We start from the raw sequence: 14,736 nt of genomic DNA on the forward strand, positions 1-14,736 counted from the left end.
AGCAACATCTGCCAATAAAAACCTAATCCTGACAAGATAACTTTCTAGTCTAACAATCGTTTCAAGTACTAAACTTGCTAAAAGACGTTATAAATTAGCTTTATTGCTGAACTTGTTCGTTATAAATGGGTCTATTTTGGCGACACTTCTAGATATAGAGCGAGTAGAAAACAGGTCAGCTCATCCACTGGCCAGCAATTTTGTTTGACAAACATCGAGGATATAGTGCAAAATAAAGCAGAAGGACCAAAAATGCAATCACAGAGTTTTTCTTTATAAAGTGGCAACAGTAAATGTAAAAATTATTTTGTCAACCATAGCACCAAAACTTAACCCGACTCCGTCGATCTTCGCTTTATAAACCAAAATACATTTAGTACTCAATTATAAAATACTTCTTGCCTGTCTGATGTTCTTTAACTTACTAAGGAATTATGAGATGACATACCTACTAAATGCGTTACAGCAAAAAGATTTGTTACTACGACCTAGTTCTTCCGTGTATAGGTCTTCTGCAGATCCCTACACTGTGTCCATGTTGACTACCAGTCCACTCTAAACTCGGCTTCATAATTAATATGTCGGGAGTGAATAAACAGAACACCAGTTGAAGTTATCGCTGTATTACCATAATCAACGGCGGCAGCTTGCAGCATGAAAGTTATAGCGGAAAAGTATTCACCAGCCTCTGCCCCAGCTTCTAATAAATTTACATTTTTATTGTTATACAGGGATGACGGAAATATGTGGATTTTAATATTTATGCAAATCAGTTTGTCCCTTGAATTAATGTTTTGACCTTTCATGGTGGCATTGTAAAGCATAATAGAAGTGTGATTAGCGGATGTGACATCATCAATGCGTAAGCCTCTTTTATGTAGGAGAAACGTGTTGCTGAAAACCTTTAATATATCTGTTCATGCTTTTAATGAATTTAATCAAATGAAGTCATCAATCATTGCCACTACTTATGTAAGTTTAAATTACAAAAATGTAAGTTTAGTTTACACATTTTTGGTAAGGATTTCAGGGTTTAACTATATTCGGCTCTGACTATAATTTAGAACAGGGTTTTATTACAGCTTTAGTATAACTACTTACATCATGGTACATGATGAAAAATACACATGAAAACTCCTAGTGTTTAATAACGAGTATAATTCCATGCCATTACTTCGTTATTTTAAGTAGCACTAGCTATACATTGTGCGATACGATTCCTTCTCTCTTGTGGCACCACAGCTCTCAACGTTTTTAACTCTGCCTTAACACGTCCTCCTAAATCAGTATCTATCAAAGTCAATATGTAAAGAGCTTCTCTATATCAGGGCCACGTCTACCAACATTTGAGCAAAATGACCCGCAATTCTTCGTCTGTGTGCATCAGTATCCACTATTTCATTGTAAAATTCAGCCATTGGTTGTAAATCAACAGCGTTTCTATGCAAAATGAATAATCTGTCTGTTGGTCGATTTTCATCAACATAAGGAATGGGACCGTTGAAGGTGTTTGCGTAATAGTTTGGAACATCCTTCATGTTGTCCAACACAGGCGGTATCCCATCCCTATTATATGTCTTATCATAAATAGGAGCGTTCACTCTTATGTTATCATGATTTCCTCCCAATCGATAATTTTGCGTATCTGGATACGATATCTTTCTAGCTCTAAAACTAAATCAGCAGGTCCCAAAATACCTGGCACTAGATTGTCTGGACTGTAAGCAGCTAGTTCAGCGTCCTTGAAATGATTGTCAACTAATCGATTAAAAACCAGTTTCCCTACTGTCACAGTATGATATGTGCCTCTCTTCCAAAGCCTTGTTAGGTCAAATGGATCATAATCTAAATGAGTCAACTGGTCTTTCGTCAGAATATCCATCTCTAATCTCCACGAAGGGTAATTCTTTTCAGCAATAGCATTGTACAAGTCAGTGTTATAGTAGTCCGGGTCCTCAATGCTTATGGCTGCCGCTTGCGCATCTGTCAGGTTAAATAGACCTACATTCGTTCTAAAGTTGAATTTGACATAAAATCGTTCACCATGTTTATTGTACAATTCATAAGGATGGATTGCGAAGAGATCCATCTTTCTGTATCCATCAGGCAAACCAAAGTCCGAATTCAACCAGAGAAATGTGTGAACAAATTCTGGTTTTGATATCATAAAGTCCCACCTGGCATTATTGTCAAAAGCATCAGTACGCGGATTCCTTTTAAATGAATGTGCAAAATGTAGGATGTCCATTGGATCTCTGTAAAGGAATATAGGAATATTCAAGCACAATAAATCTAAGTTTCCCTGTTCTGTGTAAAACTTTATAGATATCCCTTTCGTTTCTCTGGACAAATCGCTTCCACCAATATTTTGTATAGATGTAGACAATCTTCCGACAAGGGGTGTTTTCTTCCCAATTCCATTGAATACATCCGCAGTAGTGTATTCTGAAACATCGTTTGTAACCTCGAAGTATCCATAAGCTCCAATGCCTTTAGCATGAACAAGTCGTTCTGGAATTCTTTCTCTATTGAGATGAGCATTTGCTCGAAATAATTGTTTATTGTTAAATAAGTCTGTGTTTAGAGTTACAGTATCTCTAATGTCTATTGGATCCCCAGTTGTTGTAGTCCACACTCCGATTGGTTTCTGAAAATAATACGTCGTTAAAATATCTGGGCTACATTTTATCCATGTTTTGAGAATGAATACTTGGAATTTTAATGATGTCAGACAAATTGGAGATTAAATTCCAATTAAAATGTATAGCGATCGTTCATTCAAGACAGACCTAAATGTAGTACAAAACACTGTAATGTATCCATGACCATGTAAATCAAAAATAATAGAACTCACAGGATGTCGTCGCCTAAAGTCGGGCAACTGTTTCGCCACAGCATCAGCGATCATAGATGTCTCATTATCGTATTGGTTGCTCTTTACATATTCCACAACAACACACAAACATACACAGACAACTAGAAACTTCATTCTGTATGCAGAAAACTAGTACAGAGTACATAAGAGTCACTAACAACGTATTATATAATAGTGCATAAGGGAAACTCGTGCCGATTATAATTTAAATTATTCGTTACGATCAATACTTTATTTCTTGACATGTTATGACTACATAATTAATGTTTTTGAATATCGAAGAGCTAATCTATGATTATATCTGACATAAAAGATCGATTAGATTAATTGTTTCATTGCTGATGCTTAATTTGACTTTTAGACACTGCAAACTTTTAGTCGGCCGACAGTTTGTTTGCGCTCATAGGACACATTACAAAAATCTGGTATTTAGCTGATATCAGGCTGATATGTAGGTATGGCGGAGTGCAAGGTAAGCAAAAACGTGTGAGAGCGTGAGGCATGCAAGGAACCGACAGTTACTGCGCACTGGTCCGAGTGAATGGTTCTCAACACCGTGTTTCTCTCAACCCCCTGCACCCCCGACCAGAAGAGGCAGAACTCAATTAGGGATTCCACCCAACAACCGATCCCTAAAGTATCAAGATTTTTTTTTAAATACCAACCATCGGGTCAACTGTCGGCCAACTATTTAGTTTGCCGTGCGCTCTCAAAGCTATAATGTATCACAATTTATCATTACTTTTAGCTCATGCTGCAACTTAATGGGGCATAAATCAATATAAAAAATTAGTAGAGGAAACGTGGGAGAGTTGTGAGAAGGACGATTTCTCTCTATAATAGTTAGGGAGCTGGCAACAACGGTTGTTTGTTGCTCACGAGACACTCGACTCGACTCGAGCTCAACTCGAGTCACTACCAGCCGCGGCCGGCGACGCTTGACGCGCGGTACTTTCAATATGACGTTTGTGTCCATACAATTAGAGTGCTTCTACACGGTGCATGTAGGTGGAGCAAGTTAACATGCGCAAGTGATCCGCGCGCACGCAACAGAGTACGCGGGTAGGTATTTTGCTTTGGTACATGTTCGAGTGACTTAATCCGCACCTTTTTAAAATGCATATAACCTGTGCATGTGCCTCATTATGCGGAAGCTACTTGCACTGTGTAGATGCACCCTAAAAGTAAGATGTTCTTAAGCATAAGTTGAATTTAAGTCATGTATAAATTATTGTGTTATTTTTTATTTAGTTGCATGGTTAATCAAGTTTCAAAACGTTGCATTTATAGTTTGTATGGGCATAGTGATTATAAAATTTAAATTATTATGCTGAACAAATTGTAATTTTAAGCACTGAGGAGAGTTGTTTTCTTACAACTTCTTTCTTATTACTTTAAATTAAAGTAATTGATATAATACTCACCAGGAATATGTACTAAGGACTGAAAAGGAGGAGAATTTCACCTCGATCTTTTTTATATGTAATACATGGTCACAACTCAGGTCGGTACAAGTCACAGCTTGTGTCGGTGGTAGGAGAGTTGTGATAGGGGGTGCGGTCAATTTTTTGTTGAGTTTCTCGGAAATTACGATTGTTTGATTAATTTTGGTGGTTGTTTTGAAAGCAGTAGGCGGAATGGCCCCAAAAGTAAAAATTGTCACAACTCTCCTAGGTCTCTCCTAATATAATGTACCACTCCTTAAAAAATCGACTATAATGTTTAGTTTCCACCGCCCATTTCCTCTTTCCTTCCAATAAATAATGTGTTGTATTTATGAAATAATTAACATGTTGTACCTACTTAATTATGTACTACTTATTTACTTTGGATGCTTGAGGTCATATTATGCAAGTAAGAAACTAAAAAGTAAACCTGCCTGTGTCACTACTCAAAAAATAAATAAGGACCGCTTTTATGTTTATTGAATTGAATCAGCATAAAAAGCTTTTGCATAGTTATTACACTACAGTCTTCCACTAGCGATGTTTCACATTTCAGTTCAAAATTTGCATTCTTCGTTCTAAGTCGTCCTTAAACATTGTGCTCTGAGATCATATCTCTCCTTTAAAGGTACCATCGCTTTAGCCTTGGCTATATTCAACGCTATCTTAACTCGTCTGCCTAAATCAGGATCCACTAATGTTAGTAACTTAAGCCCCTTCTTCTCGATATCACTCGGTACCCCTTCGAACGAAGCAGCAAAATTATTGGCTATCCTTTGTCGATGAGCGTCACTTTCTACAATTTCATTGTAAAACTCAGACATGGGTTGCAAGTCTACTGCAGTATTTTGCAAAACAAATAACCTTTCTGTTGGTCGAGCCTCATCAACGTAAGGCATAGGTCCATTAAAAGAATTAGGATAATAATTCGGTGCATCCTTCATATTATCCAAAACAGGTGGTTTTCCATCGCGATTATAATTCCTGTCATAAATAGGAGCATTGACTCTTGTATTTGCATGGTTTGCACCCAAACGATAATGTTGAGTGTCAGGGTAGAAAACTCTTCGAGCTTTGAAGAGAGAATCAGGTGGACCTACAATTCCGGGGACTAAGTTATCTGGATTAAAAGCAGCCTGCTCAACATCTTTGAATACATTGTCAACACGACGATTGAAAACTAATCGACCGACTGTTACGGTTCTGTATGTTCCCCTCTTCCATTGTCGTGTTAGATCAAATGGATCATAATTAATCTTCGTTAAGTCATCTTTCGTCAAAATGTCCATTTCTAATCTCCAAGATGGATAGTCACCCGCTGCAATTGCATTATACAGATCTCTATTGTAATAATCTGGATCTTCAGTTCCTATTGCTTGCGCTTGGGCATTGGTTAAATTGAACAACCCTATTTCAGTTCTAAAGTTGAATTTTACATAATACCTATCTCCCTTATTGTTGTAAACCTCATATGCATGGATAGGGAAATTATTCATCTTTCTATACCCATCTGGTAAACCAAGGTCAGATTGTAACCACATAATAATGTGCAAAATATGAGGTCTCATAATCATGAAGTCCCATCTCATTGTATTGTCAAATATTCCCGTACGAGGATTCCTTCTGAAAGATCGTATGAAGGACAAGAAGTCTATAGGGTCTTTGTACAGTATTGGTATATTTAAGCATATCAAATCAAGATTTCCTTCATTTGTGTAAAACTTTAAGGCTACTCCTTTCATTTCCCTGCCCAAGTCAGTGCCTCCAAGGTTTTGTGTGGCTGTAGAAAAACGCCCAACGACAGGTGTTCTTTTTCCAATACCATTGAATACATCGGCTTTGATATAATTAGATACATCGTGAGTAACTTCAAAATATCCGTATGCACCGACTCCTTTTGCGTGTACCACTCGTTCTGGAATTCTTTCTCTGTCGACGTGAGAAGTTAGAAGAAAATGATGTTTGTTGTTGAAGACATCCGAGTTCAGGGTAATGGTATCTCTGATGTCTATTGGGTCACCATTATGCTTGGTCCACACACCAATTGGTCTCTGAAGAATAATTATTAATGCGTTAGTATATGTAAAACCTTCTTTCTTAACGTATTAACTGACCTACTTTACGGTAAAAACCTTTGCAATATTTATATTTACAACCAAAAAGATCCATATGAAAAAATAGAAGATTATTATACAAATTACATACCGGGTGCCTGCTTCTGAACTCGGCCAACTGTTGCGATACAGCATCTACTGTTTCATTGGAACATTCATAACTATTCACATATTCTAAAACTATGAAGAAACAAACGCAGGCAATAAGTTTGCCCATTCTTGCGAAAACAATAGAGAGCTGATTGACTGCATCATATTTATATAACAGCACCGGGAAGAAGATTTTAAACTAATCAGCATAATGCCAGGAAGCGTTTATTTGTAGGTGTTAATTTACAAAAACGTCATTTCTGCATAATGGATAACATTTAACGATTTTACTTGTACCTACTGCTATAACAGTAGTGATTTATGTTTTCAGTAATTTCTCTCCTCTTACCTCTTCAATGGGCCTGTCTTAGTATCCGTGTATATTAAATTTAACCAAGGGTTTGTACAGTAGACAATTAGACCTTTGTAAAAAGTTCTTTTGAATCATATATAAAACTGTTAATAGCAGAAAATAGACTACGCGCCCACGTACCTTTAAAAATGTTAACAGTCAAAAGTTCATATACTTAGCGGAGCAGGATATGTCTATCAATATTGAGGTGTATAAAATTACTTAATAACAGTACATTATTTCCTTTAAAGAAAAATTATTTTAAACGAATATGTCCGTTCCACGTCAATCTGATTGAAATCAACACACATTTGAATTCTCTTGAGTTAAAAATTCAGTAATCCAGCTACATATTTACTATAGCTTAAATTCAGATCATGAAAGGGTAAATAAATAATTAAGGTGACTACATTAATCAAAATACTGGCAGAAGCAACAGAAAACCATACACGAACAAATTAAGGGTACCCACCCGCATATACCTTTGTGAAATGAATTATAGTACGCACATAACAACAATCAGGTCAGGAAAATCAGATTGATATCACAATTTTCTTTTTTTTAAATATCCAACTAGTAGCGCCATCTATATTTTCTATAAAGAACTACTAAGATCGCTCAAAAATACAGTCCACTCTAGTCCACTTAAAGTACCTAACTCCTTTATTTCCAAATTACCCACCAACGGGCTAAATGTTGCCGACCGACTGTTTAGTCTGCAGTTTGCAGGTACTAAGAGCTAAAGGTTTGAATAAAATCCCCGAAATAAAATATCAAACTCCTCTTTTCTTTTAATGTTTATATTAATTGTATTAAGAAAATCAATAAGAAAACTTCAAGGGTATAAGAAAAGTGTCAATAACTTTATTAAAATATTGAATGATGTATAATAGTTATATTTTTAGAGAAGACGGATTACATCTTTTGATACTGGCTGTTTAGGAGGTGCATCAGCTGTCGGCACATTTCTGATGGGTACATTTGGTGCAGCAGTGGCTTGAGCTGCAGCCTGCTCAGCAGCAGCCTGTGCTAACGCTACTTCTAAACCAACAGTGACTCGGTTACCCAAGTCACGGTCAATAAGATGCAGGAGCTTTAGAGCTCTCTGCACCACCGGCGGAGTGACTGGCACAAGAGATAAAACTACGTTATTAATAAATCGTTGTCTGTGTCCCTCATCTTCTAGAATGTAATTGTAGAAGTTAGACAAGGGTTCTAAATCAATAGCGTTACTTTCCAATACTTGTAACTTCTCCCTCGGTCTCTTCTCGTCTACATAGGGTATAGGACCATTGAATGAATTAGGCCAATAGTTGGGGGCATTCTTCATGTTCAGCCTTGTAGGAGGTGTTCCGTCGCGAATGTATGTCTTGGCGTACAAGGGCATATTAATGAAAATTTTATTGTGATTTCTTCCCAAACGATGATTTTGTGTGTCCCTATAGAACATCCTTCTGCCTCTGAACAAAAAGTCAGGTGGTCCAGGAATACCAGGCACCAAGGCTGCAGGGTTGTATGCTCCTTGTTCGACATCCCTGAAATGATTTTCAATGTTCTTGTTCAACACTAAACGTCCAATTTGCACGGTGAAGTATGTGCCATTCTTCCATAGTCTTGTAACATCGAAAGGATCGTAGTCGATAGTTTGAATGTCATGTGGTGTCAACACGTCCATCTCCAATTTCCATGCAGGGAAGTTACCCTGGTCAATAGCGTTGTACAAATCCCGATTGAATAAATCTGGATCTTGACCTTGTAAGACAGCTGCTTGAGCAGATGAAATTGCCGAGACTCCCTGCTCAGTTCTAAAGTTAAACCTGACATAGTGTCTCTCCCCATGCTTATTAGCTATTTCATAAGTATGTATGGGGAAGGCATCCATTCTTCTGTACCCATTAGGAATACCATAATCAGCCAGTGTCCAGAAGAAGTTGTGACTGATAACAGGTCTTTGAGTTGCTAAGTCCCACTGGCTTGTGAAATCAAATAAGTTTGTCTGTGGGTTTCTCTTGAATGCATGCACTAGGGTCAAGAAGAACATAGGATCTCTGTATAAGTAGACTGGTGTTGATAAACACAGTAAATCTAAATTGCCTTCCCTTGTGTAGAATTTAATCGACATACCTCTCAGCTCTCTGGCAAGGTCAGAGCCTCCTACGCTTTGCAAAGCTGATGATAACCTAACTACTAAAGGCGTTTTCTTGCCTATCCCGTTAAACACATCAGCGTAAGTGTATTTGGAGACATCGTTCGTTACTTCGAAATATCCGAAGGCGCCAGTACCCTTGGCATGGACAACTCTCTCAGGTATTCTCTCTCCATCGAAGGTCAACATAGTGTCGAGAAGCAACTGATTGTTAAATTGATCGGAGTTTATTGTTATGGTGTCCCGAATTTCAACTGGATCTCCAGTATTTTTGGTCCATAGTCCTATTGGTAACTGAAAAAAATACATTTAATTAAAATATCAGTAGACATGTTTGTTTTTTATTGGACAAATAAAAGACATTACAATATCTAATATCAAAATTTCATTCTTAGGATACAAGAATATAAGAAACGAATGCACCTACCGGATGGTCCCGCTTGAAGTCCAATAGCTGCCTCTGCGCCGGTTCGTACGTGACATTTGCATATTTGATACTTTCCACATTGACTACCACATAAAACAAACACGCAACGATCGACCACATCTCGGAATCGGCTGCGTGTTGCACACTTGCCTAACAAAACTAGCTTATATAACCTTTATTAATACGAGCTATTAAATCAGCAATTACTGTCAGTTAGTAATTTTGTTCATCATTATCATCAACCTTTACATTGTTGCACTATGTAAAGATTCTGAACGTACGTATGAGCTATAATCACCACGTCTTCTCAAGTGACTGCATAAGATCAGTTCTACACCACCAAAGATGTTCAATAATAGCTGGGTCCTACACTCTAACGTGCCCCTCGAAAGTACGTACAAACTTAGAAAAGTTGAATTGGTACAACGACGACGATGTTAAATTCATACGCTATGGAATCAATTACAGCCTCTTGTAATTGAAAGACAGGTTCTTTAAGAGGACGAATTGGAATTTTTGGCGCCAAGGATGTCAATTTTTCTCAGTAAATACAAAACGGATCAAAATACAACTTGGTTACCTGAAAGTTCATGATATAAACCTTATTTTGTTAGTTGTAGAAACATGATTAGGTAACTTTTATAACAGAGAAAAATATATCAAACATATACCTTTTTAAAAGAGATTCACATATTATGGGCAAACGGGACCGATTTAAGCCTCTTAACTTTTTTAGTAGTTGAGTATATACATACTCTTTAAAATTGTAGTAGGATTTTTTATTAAATTATCATTTCTAAATATTAAAATTACAAAACCATTTTGTCGCTTACGACTTTTAGTTATAAGCTAGCGCGCGTATTGTTATCCTCGCCCCACTCAGACGCTCCGACCCCTTTTGGCGCCTTGGATGCGCGTGCCGGTTATGGAATTATTGTTGACCAATTCCTCGCCTTAAGCATTAGGCCACCGTGCACGACTGCGATTATTTTCCTAAAGCACTTAAAAACAAAAATTAAAGCTATTTAACTTCTTGTCTTTGTTTTACATTCTGTCTTTCTCTCCCTCTTATTGTTCCTGCTTATCGCATTAGTATTTTTCGTGCTCATTTATTAGTTACCATTTGATGGTTCACAATAACCTTCAAAAACGTGATTAAATTGTTCTTTACAAAAACAAATTACTATCTTATTTATCATTCCATAAAATGAAACTCAGCCCTTAATCATTTATTTTGAACCAATTTGACTGGCAATCTTACAAATTATTGGTACACAATGCAACATAATTAAAACAATAATTAGCTAATCAGAGGAAATGCGTGATCTATGATTGGATAATGATATCGTTGAAATTTTGCGAATTTACTTGGAACACAAAATAGTGATTATTTACATTAGATCTGATGGTCTAACAATGTACATGTTGATCTAGTCAAAAAAGATATTACCCGTCGTACTACAAAAACTTTTAAACGTCTGTTAAACACTTGTCTAAACAATGTCAGATTATGACGTTGAAATAAGGTCCATTTTGCAGCCTCAATTTTTAGACAAGTGTTCAACAGATGTTTAACTTCTTGTAGTAAGGCTGTAAATACTGAAAGCCGACCCCAACATAGTTGGGAAAAAGGCTCTGAGACGATGAAGGCTGTAAAGTTTTAAATAAACAAATAAATCGTATATTTTTGATAGCTTTGTATCTGTGTATATTTTGTATCTTTGTATATTTTGTATCTTCATGACGTCGATGACAGCTTGGGCAGCCATTATCTGTCCAGTAAATATTGGTCGTTTAAAGTATGCTTTATGTAAACGGATTTAAATTTAAATAAATTCATACTTATATGATCACATTTCCAGATTGGACCTAAGTATTGTGGAGCTTTCAACACATGGCATTTATAAGCTCAGACATAACTGTTTGAAATAAAAAATTGCCGTTTTAGTACCTACATTCGTTGAAATAACGTGATTTATAATGTAAATAAATCTCAGTTAAGCAAATGTTTATAATTGGGCCTAAACAATTATTTCTGTAACAAGAAGATTACAAAATAATTTAACAAAGTTATGAATGTTGCAAAATAATTGAATCGATAATAATACCCCAAAGGAAATGCAGGTAACAGTGTACAATTATGTGTATTTTGGGTTGATAATTTCATTCATGTATTTTTATCTATTGGAAAAATAAATAAAACAAACAAATCCTTATTTATAACATTTAAATAAATATAGAACTATAGTAAAAATAATACCACACCCTTTTGGATCTTATTTATTTAAAATTGGTATTCATATATTCATATCCATCTAGTATGACAATCAATAACAGTGCCAAAATTGGTTGAACAAAAATATATCACTGGCTAAATGAACCAAACAAATGAAACATTAATGTTCTTTTATTTCAATTGACTAATGTTCGCTGTGTACATGTTTTGCTTGATATTTCTCAGGAGCAGGATCAGCGGTTGGCACATTCCTTTTTGGTACATTTGGTGGAGGAGTCGCTTGAGCTGCAGCCTGCTCAGCCGCAGCCTGGGCCAAAGCTACTTCTAAACCAAGGCTGACTCGACTACCCAAATCCTGATCAACAAGATACAGGAATTTTAGAACCCTTTGCAACACCGGCGGAGTAACGGATCCAAGAGTTGCAACGATAGTTTGGATGAATCTCTGCCTATGGGCTTCATCCTCAAGAATATGATTATAGAAATAATTAAGAGGCTGTAAATCAACAGCATTACTTTCCAGTACAAGAAGTTTCTCTCGAGGTCTCTTCTCGTCTACGTAAGGTATGGGACCGTTGAACGAATTAGGCCAATAATTGGGAGCATTCTTCATATTCAGCCTAGTAGGAGGTGTTCCGTCGCGAATGTATGTCTTGGCGTACAATGGCATATTAATGAAAATTTTATTATGATTTCTTCCTAAACGATGATTTTGAGTATCTCTGTAGAACATTCTCCTGCCTCTGAACAAAAAGTCAGCTGGTCCAGGGATACCAGGGACCAAGGCTGCAGGGTTAAATGCTCCCTGTTCAACATCTCTAAATTGATTTTCAACGTTTCTGTTTAATACTAATCGTCCAATCTGGACTGTGGAGTATGTGCCATTCTTCCACAGTCTAGTAACGTCAAATGGATCGAAGTCAACTTTTTGTATATCTTCTGGTGTCATCATATCCATCTCTAATCTCCAAGCAGGGAAGTTACCCTGTTCAATTGCATTGTACAAATCTCTATTGAAGTAATCTGGATCTTGACCTTGTATTACTTGTGCTTGTTCATTAGTCAATGCTGAAAACCCTTGTTCCGTTCTAAAGTTGAATCTGACATAGTGTCTTTCCCCATGCTTATTAGCAATTTCGTAGGTATGAATTGGGAAAGCATCCATTCTTCTATACCCGTTGGGGAGACCATAATCAGATAATGTCCAAAAGAAGGTATGGGCAAGAGCTGGTTTTAACATGACTAAATCCCAGCGACTCGTGTAGTCTACCAATATGTTGGTTTGCGGATTTCTTTTAAAAGCGCGGACTAAAGACCAGAAGAACAGAGGGTCTCGATATAAGTAGACAGGAGTCTGTAAGCATAAGAGATCTAGATTTCCTTCCCTGGTGTAGAATTTTATAGACATGCCCCTTAATTCTTTGCTGACGTCAGTCCCGCCAAGACTTTGAGCTGCATTTGAGAATCTAACTACCAATGGCGTTTTCTTGCCGATCCCATTGAACACATCGGCGTAAGTGTATTTGGAGACATCATTTGTGACTTCAAAATACCCGAAGGCGCCAGTACCCTTAGCGTGGACAACTCTCTCAGGTATTCTCTCTCCATCAAAGGTCAACATTGTATCGAGAAGCAACTGATTGTTGAATTGATCAGAGTTTATCGTTATGGTGTCTCTTATCTCGACTGGATCTCCAGTATTTTTCGTCCATAATCCTATCGGTAACTGCAAAGTCAAAAACATAATGTTACACTTTATTGTTTAATACTAATTATCTCATTCGTGAATACTAAAGCAGTTTGCGAAAATGCTACTAACCGGATGATCCCGTTTAAAGTCCAACAGCTGCCTCTGCACAGGCTCGTACGTCACATTTTGGTAGATCACACTTTCCACATTCAGTATCACGGAAAATAAACACGCCACGATCGCTTTCATGTTGGAAATCAAGTGCGTGTTTCAATGTTTTTCTACTTAACTCCTTTATATAGGCTTTGATAATTTGTGAACAATTATATGCCTCTTTGTCTGCGTTAATCTGTATTGTGGTTTCATGATTTACTATTTAAACATTAGTAATTTGTAAGTAAATTGTTTCGCTATGTTCTTTTTGATTTAGGGTCCCGTCAATATTATGTTTTAACCTAGCCTAATTCTAATGAATAAGAAATATAGGCATCCTTGTTCTGTAACATTTTTTTTATTATAAAAAAAGTGTCTGGGTAACTTCGAATGATTGTAAAACGATACAAAAGGGTAAGGTACCAGTTTAAGTATACGAATCAGGTAGGTCACGCCATCACATGTGAAAGACTAGGCCTTTTACATTGATTTACAAAAACATTAATGGCCGTTTAAGCTGAAAATTAGAGGGGAGGTTAGACCCGGGAGAAGGCTATAGGAGTTTTTGTCACCATCCGGTTACGGAAAGTATTTATCTCGGGACGAGTGAAACCACAGACGTAAGCTAGTAAGTACTTAATAATAACGAATAATACAAAATAACATTTTGTAGCAGTTGTAGTTACAGGTAATAAAATCTACTCAATAAATAACATAATAGAAGGATATGCGTGTTGCAGCTACTCCTACTATGTATTATGAAACGTTGAATTGTTAATGTAAGAACGATTTAAACATATTATCGAAATATATGATCATCAGAGTATCCTCAATTTGATACACATAAACCAACAGTCATTCAATTATCAGAATACTGACCATTTATCAATTTTAGTAAAGACCTAGAATAGAGGAGTACCAAAGGGGAGATTAGCCTCTTCAAGTGGCGTGCACTTGGAGAGGCCTATGTCCAGCAGTGGACTGCGATAGGCTGATGATGATGATGATGATGAAAGAAAGGATTTGAATTAATATTTCAAGTATAATTTCTAATCATGAAAATTCATAAAGGCTGTAATGATTTGCAAAAATGTCAAAACAATATGGCTTTATAAACCTGTCAACATCAAATAAAGTACAAGTTGACCTTGACAAAGAAATGTTCGTTCTTTACGATGTCGTAAATAAGAAGCAAGGATGGCGAAGAT

At 36.7% G+C, this 14,736-nt stretch overlaps 3 protein-coding genes across 3 annotated transcripts; all 3 read right to left on the reverse strand.

Annotated features, from left to right (window-relative positions):
- Positions 1-1,212: 1,212 nt before the first annotated feature.
- On the reverse strand, positions 1,213-6,651 carry LOC110372700 (catalase). Its single transcript, XM_064035638.1, is given in 5 exon segments — positions 1,213-1,678; positions 1,681-2,647; positions 4,953-5,830; positions 6,143-6,371; positions 6,526-6,651. Coding segments are annotated over 5 exon segments (2,559 nt in total). The 3' UTR covers positions 1,213-1,319.
- A 1,126-nt stretch (positions 6,652-7,777) lies between these two features.
- LOC110372706 (peroxisomal catalase 1) lies at positions 7,778-9,569 on the reverse strand. The gene is made up of 2 exons (XM_021329651.3): positions 9,450-9,569; positions 7,778-9,316 (listed from the first exon to the last, which is right to left on the reverse strand). The coding sequence occupies exons 1-2, from the start codon at positions 9,567-9,569 to the stop codon at positions 7,778-7,780; spliced, it is 1,659 nt and encodes a 552-aa protein (XP_021185326.3).
- A 2,300-nt stretch (positions 9,570-11,869) lies between these two features.
- Positions 11,870-13,624, reverse strand: LOC110372714 (peroxisomal catalase 1). Its single transcript, XM_021329662.3, has 2 exons — positions 13,505-13,624; positions 11,870-13,411 (listed from the first exon to the last, which is right to left on the reverse strand). Exons 1-2 carry the CDS (start codon positions 13,622-13,624, stop codon positions 11,870-11,872), a joined length of 1,662 nt encoding a protein of 553 aa, XP_021185337.3.
- Between the last annotated feature and the right edge of the window lie 1,112 nt (positions 13,625-14,736).

The sequence above is a fragment of the Helicoverpa armigera genome, chromosome 7 (genome assembly GCF_030705265.1).
Source record: "Helicoverpa armigera isolate CAAS_96S chromosome 7, ASM3070526v1, whole genome shotgun sequence".
Taxonomy (NCBI): Eukaryota; Metazoa; Arthropoda; class Insecta; order Lepidoptera; family Noctuidae; genus Helicoverpa; species Helicoverpa armigera.

Excerpts from the sequence above, each read along its gene's own strand:
- LOC110372706 (XM_021329651.3), bottom strand. The coding sequence starts at position 9,569 with ATGTGGTCGATCGTTGCGTGTTTGTTTTATGTGGTAGTCAATGTGGAA. Across the intron at positions 9,317-9,449 it reads ACTTCAAGCGGGACCATCCG|TTACCAATAGGACTATGGAC; the intron begins GTAGGTGCATTC and ends TATTTTTTTCAG.
- LOC110372714 (XM_021329662.3), bottom strand. The coding sequence starts at position 13,624 with ATGAAAGCGATCGTGGCGTGTTTATTTTCCGTGATACTGAATGTGGAA. Across the intron at positions 13,412-13,504 it reads ACTTTAAACGGGATCATCCG|TTACCGATAGGATTATGGAC; the intron begins GTTAGTAGCATT and ends TTGACTTTGCAG.